This window comes from Tetrao urogallus (genome assembly GCF_951394365.1).
Source record: "Tetrao urogallus genome assembly, chromosome: Z".
Taxonomy (NCBI): Eukaryota; Metazoa; Chordata; class Aves; order Galliformes; family Phasianidae; genus Tetrao; species Tetrao urogallus.
Window position 1 is genome coordinate 50,474,874 of NC_136816.1, and position 14,806 is coordinate 50,489,679.

General features: G+C 40.9%; 1 protein-coding gene across 1 annotated transcript in view; it reads left to right on the top strand.

Annotated features, from left to right (window-relative positions):
• The window catches only part of ARHGEF28 (Rho guanine nucleotide exchange factor 28), a gene marked incomplete at both ends in the record, with an annotated part of 139,708 nt that overhangs the window by 44,214 nt on the left and 80,688 nt on the right, over positions 1–14,806 (top strand). The window contains 2 exons of the mRNA XM_079548919.1: positions 1,404–1,697; positions 11,837–12,020. Coding sequence (XP_079405045.1) covers positions 1,404–1,697; positions 11,837–12,020 — 478 coding nt within the window. The remainder of the gene's footprint in view (positions 1–1,403; positions 1,698–11,836; positions 12,021–14,806) is intronic.

Sequence of the window (14,806 nt, forward strand, 5' to 3'; positions counted from 1 at the left end):
TGGCAGCTGCCCAGTGTTTTTGAAGCTACGTGGAGCCATGGGGAGAATTACCCAAGGGTGCCTTGCTGTGAGAGGGTGATGTGGGTTCCCTCACAGCCAGGTCTGCCTTGGCATTGTCCCCCTTGCTGGTGTGGTGTAAACCCTGGCTATTGTCTTTACTACTTGCTTTGTGTCCTGTTTGTGGGAGAAGGTGGCTATAAATGTGGTGTACTTACATAGTAGGTTCTGCTTGTTGTTTGTCCTTGTTTTCTAAGGAAGATTCAGAGTGTGAAAGTAACTGGCACACTAGCTAGTAACTAATACAAAAAGGAAATGTTTGCCACAGATATGTGGTGGCTGCTTGAGTTGGTAAATAGTAAATGTTATCTGATGGAAAATGCAGTGCTAGGTGCTCACAGGGTAGCAAAGCCATTTTTTTGAAAGTCCTGAAATGGCACTGCTGCATGATTACTTCTCAGGTAGAAATAAAAACAGGAGGCAACAGACAATGCTTAATCTGCTGCCTGATCTCAACAGAAGCCATCAGCAGATGAAAATGAAGAGGTTAAAGTATATCCTTAGTATAGTTGGTGTTTTATACCGGCCAAATTAAACATAAGAGAACGCACGGCACTTCAGAAACAGCTGCAGATGTGGTAAGCATGTGTTGGCTTCTGCAGCTAATGGATTGCCTAAGTACTTTGAGTTCTGCGGGCCTGTTTTGTGATGTCTAGGTTTACACACATAGTACCTCATGGTTAGCTCTCCAGTGGGAGCTGTGTGTACAGTGTGCACTGCTTGTAGATGTGTGATATCTGTTCCTGATGAGATGGCAGAGAAGGGGGAAAAACATGTGTGGTATGTAAGATTTTTGAATGGGAGACTCCCTTGGGCTTTGAGGATCCTGGTTGTAAGTTAGACAGTTGATACAGCATTTAATCAAGCCTGTTTACGGTACAAACCATGCATTTGTTAAAAGCACCTAGATTTTGGCCCACATGGAAATGCTGGGTGAGTACAAAATGGGTGTTAATAAATAGATAATTCCTTAGCGTTTGTGTTGCGGGCTACAAGTGATATATTTTATTGATATCTTGTTTTTCATAATTCTTAACCAGAAATTTTCCTGTTTTTGTTTGTGGCATTTCCCTCTGGTCACATCACCTCATATTCTGCTGTGATGAAGAACCTCCACCTAGAAAAGCTGTCTTTGCAATGAACTGTCAGTAAAATCAGGGAATCTGGCTGTTCAGATCCAAGCTGATCACAAAAAAAAATGTTTGGTGGATGCCCTAAAACAAGTAGATGAAGGGAAGAATGAAATTGTTATTGATCCTCCATCGTAGAGGACTGAAAAGGAGGAAAAACTATTGTATTTCCTAAACAGTAACAGTTTTAATGATTACTTTATGTTGTGATTTCAGGCCATGGATGCCAGGAAGCAGTTTCTGTCTCTGTGTTAATGTATGCAAGGGGATCCTCACCTGTGGCCCTCGGCAGCTGTCCTGTCACTTACAGGGAGAACTTGTCTTGCAAGTTGTCTCGTTTTCTGGTCAGTCACACAGAATATGTCAGTGCCACAAGTCACAAGATGCTACTGGATAAATTTGGGCTAACAGTAAAAGATCTGCAGTCCCTGGATACTGATTTGACGATGGCCATTGCTCACGAAGAATTGCCATCAACGTGGAGCATCCTCGGAAACTGCTATGAAGGAGGTAATATTTTATTTATTATAGAGTTGGAAGGCTTCTAGTGATGGCTTGCTGCAGAAGTTCCCAGACCTTCTGGTTTATTTTGTGGTTCTGATGATAAAATATTAAGTATGAGAGCAGTAGTCAGAGATTTGGTTTGTGCCCAGAAATTTGAAAAGGTATTGTAACTGGGTATTGTAACTCAGTTTCTTTAGAAGATTTTTGTACCTTGACTCACTGTCAAAAGAATAAATTCTTTTTATGAATAGACATCACCTTTACAAGATTTAAATGATGTCAGTTTTAAAAACATAAACAAGAATTGCAGTAATATTCCTCTCAAGTGATATTTTTTAATTGTGTAAACAAAAAGGAGACAAAGTATACATCCCAAAAACAGAATTATGTGTTGCTATAGGTCTTTGGATATATAAAGTAAATGTACTGTTTATCACAGTTCTGTCAGCTTCTACTCTTTATTTTGCAACTTTGATCATTTTGAGGCAGAGTATCATTTAACAAATTTTGTGGCTTTTTTTTTTTTTTAATAGGAAGTGGAAGGAAAATATAAACAAAACCTTACATTAGGGTACTGTAACAAAATCAGGTGAAATTTGCCCAGTTTTATGTTTCATTGCAGACTTAAGGCTGCAGTTAGATTTTGCTGAAGAGTATAATTTTTTTTGCAGACTGAGCTGATTTACAGCTGGGGTTGGAAACAGTGTTAAACTTGATGGCTACACATGTTTTTCATTGAAAATTTGGTACTTTTGGCTGTTTTCCTTTTAGTACTTTTAACTGCTGGAAGTTGGAGGACAGGCAGTTTCCATATGAGCCAAACCAAAAGAGAGATTGATGCAAGCTTTTGGGAACTAAAAAACGCAATGCTTAGCCCATTTCTTTTGTTGAGGTATTTTTTCCTGTCTTAAATCTTCCTAATTCTTAATGACAGGTAGCTTGAAATCTGCTGCTGTCTTCCTCAGGAGAAGGATGGGTTTTGTCTGTCTGCTGTAAACAGCTCTTTCAAGAGATATAAAAACAAATACAGGGCCTCACTCAAGTATGGGCTAGACATTGACTTTACTTGTTTCACTTTGGTGTGTAGTAAATAGTTGTTCATATTGCTCAATGGCTGGAGTGACTGTTGGAGCAATGAAGACCTTGATTGAAAGCCTGAAGAAATCAGATGTAGTTTTTCACATACTTTGCTAAGCTTTTTGTCAAAATGAGCTGTAGTCTGGCCAAGAAATATCATCAGGATACCACAACTAATCAGAGATGTTCAGGCAAAGCTAGCTGCTTACCTGGGAAGTTTCTGTGGGATGTATTGTAGGTCTGGTGTGCAGTCAGTACTAGGCAGAGCTCTGCTGGGGCAGCTGATACACAGATGCATGATTTTTGAGCATTTGGTTATGCTAGTTGTTAAAAGCATGCTGACTCAGTGGCATTCCATCCTCTCTTGGAGGAGTGTGTGTTTAACTGAGGGGTTACGTTGACATTCATACCTTACCCATTGCTGATAAATGAAGCAGGGATCTTTGGTCAGGATTTGTGCAGCACAGTAAATGTACGGTGGTAGGATTATGTTGGTACAACAGAGAAGACTGAGGCTGAACCAGGACAAAATGGATCCTGGCCTTTGGGATGAGTTTGCTGTGTGTGTGGTAATGCTGGTAGCTGGTGGAGAGTCTTCCAGACCCAGGGAAAATAAGTTTTAACTCTTGGCCTTTTGGGCCATGTTTCTGAAGGGTTCTTAAAGTGCATTTCTTGAAAGAGTGGCCTGGGTAGCACAAATACCTGATTATGGCCCTGCACAGAAATAGAACAAGATGCTGCCTCAGTGTGCACACAGACAGCTTGATAGGAGGGCATCTCACCTACAGTAATTGATTATTCAGCATTTTACTTCAAAAGTCTCTGCATAGATCTTTACAAATAATTAGTATTTTCTCTGTTTGGTCATTGAGTTCATCTTTTTTTGGTCTGTGTAAGCTTTTGTCATCTCCGGAATCCTTTATTTTCTGAAAGCATACTTTTCCTTTGTCTCATAGCCAAATTCTCTTTAACCTGAGCCTTAGAAGCACTGATTCACATTGCACATCCTCACTGTCCCTGTCCCAGTGTTTTTGTCCCAAAGCCATGGGTTGCATGTGTCTGAGCAAGTCCTGTGAATGCTGAAGAGTAGCAGGTGCCCCTACGACTTCTTGCCCTGAGCGTTCCATAGTGTCTTGGCACCTGACGATGTCTGGATATTCCTTTCAGAATCGATATTCTAATAGATTTTGGGCGGTACAGCCCATCACTGGCTCAGATCTTGTGCCCATGAGACTGAATTGCTGTTGATTCTTTCAGTTTTCAAAGATACTGGGCTACTTTTATTACAAAAAATTACTTCTGAATGACACACTGAGGAAATTGTTGTACCATCTGGTGTTTTTGGACCTCTTTTGTTTTTATGAGGATTTAGAGATGTATGGAAAGATAGAAGGATAATTTATTCATAAGAGTTTTGGTATCTGGAAAAAGTGATTGTGTTCCCTTTATAAGGCATAAAAAGGACCGGATACAGAGAGACTGAATTGTCTGGGGAGCATCACAAATAATTCAGGAATTCAGTGCCATTGCACAGGTCAAGACTTGTTATCCACATTATTTAAAGTTTGACAAAGGAAACGAGAGCATGAACTTCCTGTTCATTCTGGCTTGTCATAAGTGCCTGTTTGACAGTGGTGTCAGGAGCTACCTGCTCACGGAAGTGGATCTGACAGTCCTACCACCTGCCCACAGACAGCGTGCTGCCAGAGAAACTGAGGAACTGATTGTGGTGTGTGCTTGGACACTCCTTGGTGGGTTTGAGGAAAGGGGAGAGGGAGAAGGGAGGAGAGGGAGGGAGAAGCTACTTATTTGCTATTGGCACCTTCATAAAGGCTATTTTCTTTCAGAAGATTGGATTACTCCATTTATGAAGATGGTCAGAGTTAAGTCAAATAACATGTTGCAGGTCAAAAATTGAGAATCTTCCAATTTTTTAATTATTTATGAAAGAAAAAAGAATAAGATGGAGTGTTCCATCGAGATGAGAAAAAATGCTTCAGAGTGAACTTTGGAGAGTATCTCTTTGCCTCCCACAGCAGGGTCAGATCAGGGCCATTTTTCTGAACTGGCAGGCCCTACAATCCATCAGGCATGGGCACAGCATCTTCTCTGCAAATGTTATGTCCTTGGTACACTCAGGCTTTTATCCCCTGACTATTTCTGGGGGGTGTGGGTGTGCAGGGCCACAGAACCTGCAGCGGCTGAGGGTTCTCGATTTGCTTTAAGGGCACTGCTGTGAGGCCAGGTTCAGTTGTCTGGGTGACCTAACTGTGGTGATAGTTAAACACAAACGTGCTGCCAGCTTTGTCACTATTTATTTTTTTGAGGAAGTGTAATCATTTAGGTTTCAGGCTTAGTGGAAGCAATAAAATTACACTCTGAATTGTGAAAATTAATTTTGGCTCATAGGGAAGTGAACAATATCTATACTTGTTTGATCCTTTTTTATGAACAATTTTCATTTTATTTCATAAATGAGTGGTTCTAGGAGTATGTTTTACAGAATGACCTGAAGCATCCAACCTTGCTTCTTCACAGTTTGCCTTTCAGGAACACTGTTCTGTGTTCTGTTGCATTTTTGGCATTTTCAATTTCCTCCGCCAGCCTCTTTCTATGTAAATCCTGTTATTGTTCCTGCTTACTGCTAAACATGGTCTTGCTACGCTGCATGGCTAGTGTATGTCTTATTTTTTGTCAAAATTAAAGACAATTGACTGTGTATTTTCTTCAGTTGTGTATTTCAACTTTTATTTTCCTGTGGGGAAAAAGAAAAAAAGGAAGAGAGGCATAAAATGTCTGTTTTCCTCCATGACAGAAGGAAAATACTGGGAACAGCTGAAAAAAATGTATAGAGTTGGTGAGACTTGTGACGGAATATATATATAAATATTTGTATTGCTCAGCCAGCTTTCAGCATTAGAGAAACAGTCCCTGCAGGAGTTTTTCCCATTAGAAATAGTGTAGGGCAGATAGATGGGGAAGTTAACACAAGTACTGGCAGGCAGAGAGGTGTCACCAGTCCTGCTGCTGTTCAAGAAGGTGGGCACGAGGCAGGATGCTGGTAAGCATGCTTGAACCTGTTGATTCCAGGCATTCACATATCCTAGTCTCCTGGTCTGCAGCTACCTGGTCTGCAGAGAGGTCCTGACCATGAAGGAGCTTTTCAGGGAAAGGACTGATGACATGGAGGAGATGGTGACATGCAGAGTGATAGTAAAGTGAGTACTGGTAAACTGAAGCTTCATCTGCAGGTGTAGGTGATTGTGCTATGCTGTGCCTTTACCATGTGGGGCTGGTGATGGGAGCCTCTTGTGATGGGACAGCTGATAAAGGCACCCTAAAGTCACCTTCCATCATCTCTTCTTTCCCTCTGTAGAGTTCATGCCAGCTTGGTGGTTGCTGGTCTGGTTCAGCCAGACCCAGGGCAGAAGATATGACTGGCTGTGGTGACCCATTTCCTTGGCCCTGTCTAGCTGGCTTTATCTCAGGTAGATGAAAGGATGTCGGTGTAGATGACAATAATTTCAGCTAGAAGGAACTTACACAGATGATCATTGAGTCCAACTGTTTGATTGATGAAGGTACTATATGGAGGGCAAATGATGATGTGAGGAATGGGGAGGACATAGAAAAGATGTGATGTTCCAGGTAAGTGGAAAGGGAGCTGCCACCTCAGCCCTGACATCATTCATTGAAATGCTCGCCATGTTAAGTGCATACCTGTGCTTCTGCAGCAGTGGGGTGTTGCTGAACACCTTCTTATAAACAATCTCATACCTCTAATGGAAAATGGAAAAAATGAAGAGTAATACATAAAAGAATGAAGCCTGGAAAAACTGGAATTCGTCAGCTGATTTTGATGTCTCTCTCTGCTTTTCACGTCCCAAGTCTTGAGTTTTTAGTCTCCTTCCAGGAACGAATGAGATACATAGCCCAGAAAGGGCCTAGTCATTTCTGTTAGAGAGAAATATTTGTTTTTGGTTTATTGTTTTGGACATAGGAAGGGATTCAGCTGCAAAGAAGAACAAAGGCATTTATTTAATGCTTAAAACAGATTGTGTTTGGCTCAGCTCTGTTTAACTCAAACAGAGTGTTTTGGCTGGAGGTCTGGGATGCGATGCAAAACAGCATCCTGATAGTGCATATCCTTTACAGAATCACTTGCCTTTGATATCTAACCCTGTATGAATCAGCCAGCAGTGCATCTTTCAAATGTTATTCATTGCTGTTTTTGTGTCTTGATGGAAAATGACACTTTATAACCATTTCAATATGAATTTATTTAAGAAATCTTATGTATTCATTGTTTTCTGGTTTTCTTCCCTTTTCTACCACTGAATGCGTTTCAGTGAATTATTGTACTTGTTTTTCACCACATCTTTATTTTTTGTTTCTTGATGTGGTGTTTTTTTATTGCTTTGTTTGTATTGCCATTTTGCCACATTTAGAATCTTCCTTAAGGGAAGTGTAAATGAAAATGAAAAAATACAGGAAAACACCATTTGTTGCTTCACACTGATGAACCAGAAGAAGAGAAGTAAGAGAAAAAGGAAACTGTTCTTAAAAATATGTATATATTATTGTAAGGAAGCACCATTTAAAAAAGTTGTTTCAGATTCACTTTTTGTAGTGGAAAATCTTTACTTTTTAGGCTGATCTAGCTAAAAAAACTTACTACCAATCATCAAGTCTTTTCTTTTTCCTCTTCCTCCCTTTCTTCCCCTGCTTGATATTGTGAACCATGGAGAAGACTCACAGCAGAAGTTGGATGCAAAGGGGTCACTGGATGTGATCTGTTCCTCTCCTCTGCTCATGGCTAAAATCAGAGTTGGATCAGGTTGCTCAGGCTCACGTTTTGAGTACCTCAGAAAGATGGAGAGTCTGTAACCACCCTGGGCAGCCTGTCCTAGTGTTTGGCCATCATTGTGGTGAAAAATGTTTTCCTTGTATTGAAGGAAGTAATTTATCTTTGCCCTGAAGACTTTAAAATTTGTATTTCCGATTTAGGTATTCTAAAGCTAGTAATAATCAGTGTAGATCATCAGTGCTCTGCTTGCTTGTAGGCAAGCAAGGTGGGAGTAGTGAGGAGAGGAGTACAGCAAACAACTCTACAGTCTGTAGAGTTGCAGGCAGCAGAGGGATGTTTCCTCAAGAGCTGTTTCCAGCTACGTACATGAGAAGTGAAAACAACTGTGTGAGCTGCCATGCTGGGTCTGATACAACATGCTTTTAAGCTGGCCATGAGCAAATTTAAGCTAATGCTACATATATAGATTGTTAGGTAGGACAGATAAAAATTAGTTAAGAGAATGTTTGTGGTGAGGTCATAGAAGATGTTACTGTAGATTATAAGGCAATAGAGATCAATAGCTATTATTTAAGTTATTTTTAAGCCTGTATTCTTTTGTGACAGACTTTCTCATACTATGTCATTTTTAGGATTTGGCCTCCAGAAGTGTAACTTTACTTACTGCGTTGTCAAAGCATAGGGTAGGCTATTCCTAATGGTGGAATTCTTTCCAAGGGCTCCTTTTTTGCCAAGCAGAAAAATCCTACTCTTGTCTTACCCCTTACCACATCTTATCTGTGTTCTGTTGTTGTTTTACTTTTCCTTCCTTCCTTTCTTCTTTCCTTCCTTCCTACCTTCCTTCCTTCCCTTCTTTCATCTGACCATCTGTTCATCCTTACTTATACTTATTTACAATATTATAAATACATTGAAATTCAGTGGCCCGAGACCAAAGTTTTAATCATGTAATGGACTTCAGGGTAAAATTTGCCCTTTTATTTTCATGTTTTCAATCTGAGGGTTAGGGTGTGGTCAGTATATAAACAGATGCTTAGTGTGCTTAATACCTGTTAAAATATTTGCGTGCTATGACTGCTTGTATAGAAAAAAGAGTCTAATCAGAAACATCCAAAGAACCTATTAGAGGTTAAAAATGGGACTTTGTCAGAATTCAAGTGCTTAAGAGCAAAGAACAATTCCAAAAACCCATACTTCAATGAAAATTTTAACCTGGAAATGTGTAATATTTGCTTGGGGGCAGTGTATTAGACCACAACATTTCCTGTGCATCTAAACCATAACTCCTTGGTGTATGCATGCCAGCTGGGGGTGTGCTGGTGCCTGACTTCCAGCTGTGCTCTGTGTTAGTCAGGCTGCTTTCCTGGTCTTCTGTTGTGAGCCCCTCAGGTTTCCTCCTGCTCAGGGGCTCATTTTTAATTACTCTGTGAGAGAGTGGACAGGCTCCCATTGGAGAAGTGATCTGAAGAATTGTGAAGATGTAGGTCCAAATCTCATCTTGCCAAGGTGGAAGCTGGAAGGTACTGGGGTCTGCTATTGCTATCACTGTTTGTTTCCACGGCCTGCAGATCTTTCTGAGAAGCCTGAGGCATGCTCTTTTAGATGGTCCTCTGTAGAAGAAGGTCTCAGATCCAGGCAGACCAAGGAGTTTGATGGGTAGCAGCACTCTGTTGGGCTTCAAATCTGGAGTCACATCATCGTGTGGGTTTCTGTGAATTTCTTCTCTGAGGCCCCCTCTTCATGTGTCTTTGTTGAGTCACCCAGACCCCACAGGATCAGCTGATTCATTTTTAGATGTATATGTCCTAGATCTTACCCTGGATTCTCAGCCAGCATCAGCTGGCTAATGCTTGCAACCATTAGACCTGTAGGCCTAGCCCAAAGCCTATAGCCCAGTACAGCTCTGTGTGCAGGCCTGGAGCCTGTGCTGGCAGGGGCTATCTATAGTAGCCATGGTTTGCTGCCCTGGACAGGCTGCAGAGGGGATGCTATCATTGGGTTGAGTAAGTAGCGGTGCTGAAGAATGAAGCAAGAAACCTTTTCCCCAATACAGAAAGGAGAAGGAATGTTGTTTCTAATGTCAGCTTGTCCTGGCTTTCTTGAGCTTGTCTGCACTGAAGATAAACAGATATAGACAAGTTCTTCACTGCTGCTCTTTTGAGGAACCCTTTTACCCTGCTTTTTCTTTCTTCTGGCACGTCACTTACTTTCCCTTCCTGCAAACATAGCCCTGTTCATGCTGAGTCTGCTAGACAAAGTGGATTGAAAAGAAGTCAGAGGGTTTGAAAGCCTAGCTAGCACAAAATTACATCAGTGTAAGGAGAAGAGGCTGGATTTGATATACTGAAAATTTCCTTTGTGTCTCTTAACGTGTGGCTACTGCAAAGTGCATCTATAATGTATTTCAGCCCAGTGTTAAAGATTTTCAATACTTGGGGCCAAATCAGCAACGTAATATCTTATCCACAAATATATGAACAGATATATCCCTGTTTATCAAAGCAGTTCTACAAATGGTTGAGTTGGATTCAGTGAAGTAAAAGGTAGCATGTTCTTGAAAACTTTGAAGTATATATGATATATATGCCATTTCACTTAGAACATATGTAAGTACTATAAGGCCAGCTTTATCAAAAGAGGTTAATGAGCTCCCAGCTCTGAGAGGACGTTTGCAAAGACCCAGCTTTGCAGAAGGCAGTTCTCCAGTTAAGATGTCTGGAAAGGAAGTGTCTCAGCTGATACGTGACCGCAGCCTTCAGTTATGTAAAAGGAAGCTGCAGAAAACTAGAGTGGGGCCCATAATGGATGGGGCAAGAAGCAGCAGGCTTATCCTGAGGCAGTTAGGTTAGGCATTTCACATCTTCATAATTGTGAGGGTAAATTAGCCTTGTGTGGTTTACTTAAGAGGTTATGAAATCCTCTTGTCACCAGGAGGGTCTTAGAACAGATGAGACAAACATTTGTCAGAGGTGAATAGGTTGACCTGATCCTGCCTTAGGGCAGGGAATGGACTAGAGACCTTTTGAGAACTCCTCAAGCTTGCTTTTGATGATTATATAAAAGAAATGCTCATGATACTCTTAGTGAGTGCTTACACTGAATGGGAATCAGCAGTGAGCCACTATTTTTGTATGTAACTTCACAACACCTTTGCTCAGAATAAGAGCTTTATCCTGTAGACACTGATTCAGAGAAAATGTGATGGTACACTGAAATTGTTTTTGACTGTATTAATTCCACAGATCAGCATACATACTTACATGTGCTTTGGGAACGTCGTATTCCCTTGATCAACGAAACATAGAATTTTGAATAACATATGCTTAACAGTTTGGGTAACAGGGTAGAAAATCTATTGAATTGGGGTGATAGCTTTCAGTGCAATATCGTTAGTGGAATCCTAATAAATTTCAGTTCTGAGAAGAGTAGATTAACTGCTCTTAAATACTTAAATACTTTACCCTTACATTTAGCTTCCTACGAAAACGTGAATGTAAGGAACAAGTTGGGTACCACTTAAGCTAAGTTTCTTTTATTGCCCTTCAAATGCAAAGGCTTTGTGTTTGAAAATATGTATAGACAAATAGACCTTACTTTGCATAAAGGCAAGGGAAAGGCTTGAGTGATGGAGAACCAGCATCTCAAGATTTAATCCATGTTGTCTTCTGCTTTATTTTAAGTTTCAGCTCTGTTGTACTTGATGATTTTGTGTTAAAAGAGGAAAAATTGGCAGCTCAGGCTGCATTTCTGAGAAGAGTTGCAATAATTATTGTATGTTCTTTACCCATTCTGCAAGCTTGTGGCTCACTGCACTGCTAAGCATGTCTATATGTTAAGCAGCCTTCCTTTAAAAATCATGCACTTTAATTTAAAAAATATCAAATACTTAGCTATGCTGCTGAGGCAGAACAAAGCAGCTAGAAAATAGCCTCAGCCATCCTCTGTCGTACATATGAGGACATTGCTGAATGCTTTATTATATACAAAGAAAGAGAGAAATACTGGAGTCATATAATTCAAAATGTTTTCTTTACCTCCTGGACATAGGTGGTGTTTGTATATCTCACTTTAACTCTGCAGACACAGCTAAGTACCTACCCCTATTATTTTCAGTAAAAGATGGATTTGGCCTAACTACTTTCAGAGGTCTGAACCTGAGCTGAGCTATTGCTTCAGAATAAAAGAGTTTCATTTGATGCTTCCTAGCCAACAAAATGCTAGTTTGGTAGTGATTATTTTATTTGTTTATTGTGTTTTTCAGAGCCTATGCACAAAGAAACTCTTCTCCATCTTGCAATGAAATTGGGCTTGGTTAAACTTTCTGAGTTCTTAGTGGGCCAGCCTGGAGGGATATTGGCATTAGCACTACCTAATGAGGATGGAGCAACACCATTAGATTTGGCTGAGCAAAACGGGCACTCCAAACTAGTTGAAGTCTTCTCAAAGTAAGTATAACAATTTGCAATTTCACAGAATCACAGAATCACAGAGGTTGGAAGGGACCTTAAGAGATCATCAAATCCAAGTTGCTTGCTGAAGCAGGTACCCTTCAGTAGGTTGCACAGGAATCCAGATGTCTTGAATATCTCCATGAAAGGAGACTCCACAGCCTCTCTGGACAACGTGCTCCAGCACTCCACCCTTACCATAAAGATGTTCTTCCTCATGTTATAGGAAACTGTGTATTTTCAAGTTTTAGGCTATTTCTCTGTGTCATATTATTACGCACCTCTGAAGAGCCTGGCCTCATCAGTTTGCCTCCCACTGCCCTTTAGATATTTATAAACATTAATCAGATCCCCCTGCAGTCTTCTTTTCTCCAGTCTGAACAGACCCATGTTACTCATTTGGGAGGTACTCTATGCCCTAAATCATCTTTGTGGCCCTCTGCTAGACTCCTTCTAGGAGAGCCCTGTCTTTTTTGAACTAGGGAGCCCAGAACTGGACACAGTATTCTAAATGTGGTCTCACCAGGCCAGAATACAGAGGGAGGACCTCGACCTGCTAGCTGTGCTCTTTATAATGCACCCCAGGATACCACTGGCCTTCTTGGCCACAAGGGCACACTGCTGGCTCATGGCCTGCCTGTTGTCCATCAGGACCCCAGGTCCTTCTCCACAGAGTTCATCTCCAGTAGGTCATCCCCTAACCTGTACTGATGCATGCAGTTATTCCTCCCCAGGTGCAAGACTTCACACTTGCTCTTGTTATGCTCCTCATCTCTCATCTCTTAAGAAATATAAGAAGTACTGTTTTTCTCAAAAGTCTTGCCAATTTTGTGTTAGTTTCTGTTGCTTTTTGTCATTTATTTTAAATGGTAAAATTTTATTTACAAGTAAAGCAAGTTTTTGATGTATATCCTTTCGTACATTTGCAAGTGCATTAATAGTGTTAGTATCAAAATATACACTGTCATCATCCAGTTAGGGATTATTAGTTTTTTCCTTTCAAGCTGACTCATAAATGGCATCTAACATTAAAGTACAGCTGGAAGACTTTTTATTCTAGCATTTCATAAACAGATAAAAGGAAATTATTAAGCAACACATATCCATGTTCCTGGGCTTTCTACAGAACAGTTGTCCAAAGGTTGTTGTAAAACTGTTGTCTTTCTGTGAGTGATTCCCACAGTGTGTTTAGAATTATTTCTTTTACCAGTGTAAAACTAACAAAATGAAGCAATGTATAGAATCATAGAATCATAGAATGGTTTGGGTTGGAAGGAACCTTTAAGATCACCTAGTTCCAACACCTGGTGTAAGCAGGGACACCTCCCACCATACCAGGTTGCTCCATCCAGCCTGACCTTGAGTGTTTCCAGGGATGGGGCACCCACAGCCTTGCTGGGCAACCTGTTCCAGTGTCTCACTGACAGTAAGGAATTTCTTCCTAATATCTAGGCTACATCTTCCCTCTTCCAGTTTAGAGCCATTTCCCCTCATCCTATCGCTATCTGTCCTTATGAAAGTGCCTCCCCAGCTTTCCTGTGGTCCCCTTCAGGTCTTGGCAGGCCACTACACTGTCCTCCCAGAGCCTTTTCCTCTTTAGGCTGAATAGCCCCAACTCTCTCAGCCTGTCCTTTTAGGGGAGGTGCTCCAGCCCTTTGATAATCTTTGTGGCTCTCCTCTGGACCTGCTCCAGCAGCTCCATGTCCTTCTTGTGTTGGGGGTTCCGGAATGATTGTACATTATGTTCCTTCTTCTGAAAAAAGGACATATTTGCTGAATTTGAGCCTGACATTTTTAAAGAGTGTATCATGAAATCTAAAAAATAAGAAGAAGAAAGAAAAAAAGAAACATTGGTCTTTTGAGATACCTAGCTCTGTGATAATGTCACAGCTTGTATATGGAGCCAGCTAAGTCAAGCAGGAGTCTTTCGAAAGGGAAGCAGAGTCATTCCTTTGTGCTGTCTGAGCTTTGAAAATGCAACTAAATAAAGTTCAAGTTCTAAGTAAAGTTTAAGAGATGCAAAGCCCTCAGGGGTTTACTGGTAGAGCTCTAACTTTTGAATAACTAGACTGTAGTTGATGACAGGAGGGGGTCCTGGAGGCTGTGAAAGCTGTTTCCAGCCTGATCTGCATGATATGACAGAGGACCATCAGGTACCTCTCTCAGAGTTGTTGCACCTGACTGCTTACCTGCTACTTACCCGTAAAGGCATACCTTGAAATGTGCACTGAAAAGCTTGCAGGTACAGAGACATGAATTTTACAAAACCCTGGGGAGACTTTGTTACCTGTGTGTATCTTGAGATGGAATTAGTGAGAGAGAGTTGATGGCAAATGCACCGATGCAGCAATGACTGCTTTTGCCAGAGGGCTGCATGGCTGACAAAAGACTAAAGGGCAAGTGCTTTCAGGCAAGTTCCATCTGCCCTGCATGGACCTTTACAGCTGCATGGTGTGCGTGTCTCACAGCACCAAATGTTCAGTGCCAGAAGCCCTTCTCCCTGTTGATTTTCTCTGCAAATACACAGAAACAGGCCAGAACAAGGCTATATATATATGTTTGTTTTTTTTTTAATGTGTATCTTTCAGCCCCAGTTCCATACAGCATAGAGTTAATATTAGAGTTACGCACATGTAGACTTCAAGTTGTCTGAAAACAACCAAAACACTTAACGCACTGGTGGAGTACATCTTGATAGGAATTGTTTGTAACATCCGAACAATGCTATGTTCCCTTGAGACACTTTCTGTTTTTTGTCAGCGGTGGGATAACAAAACCTAGCT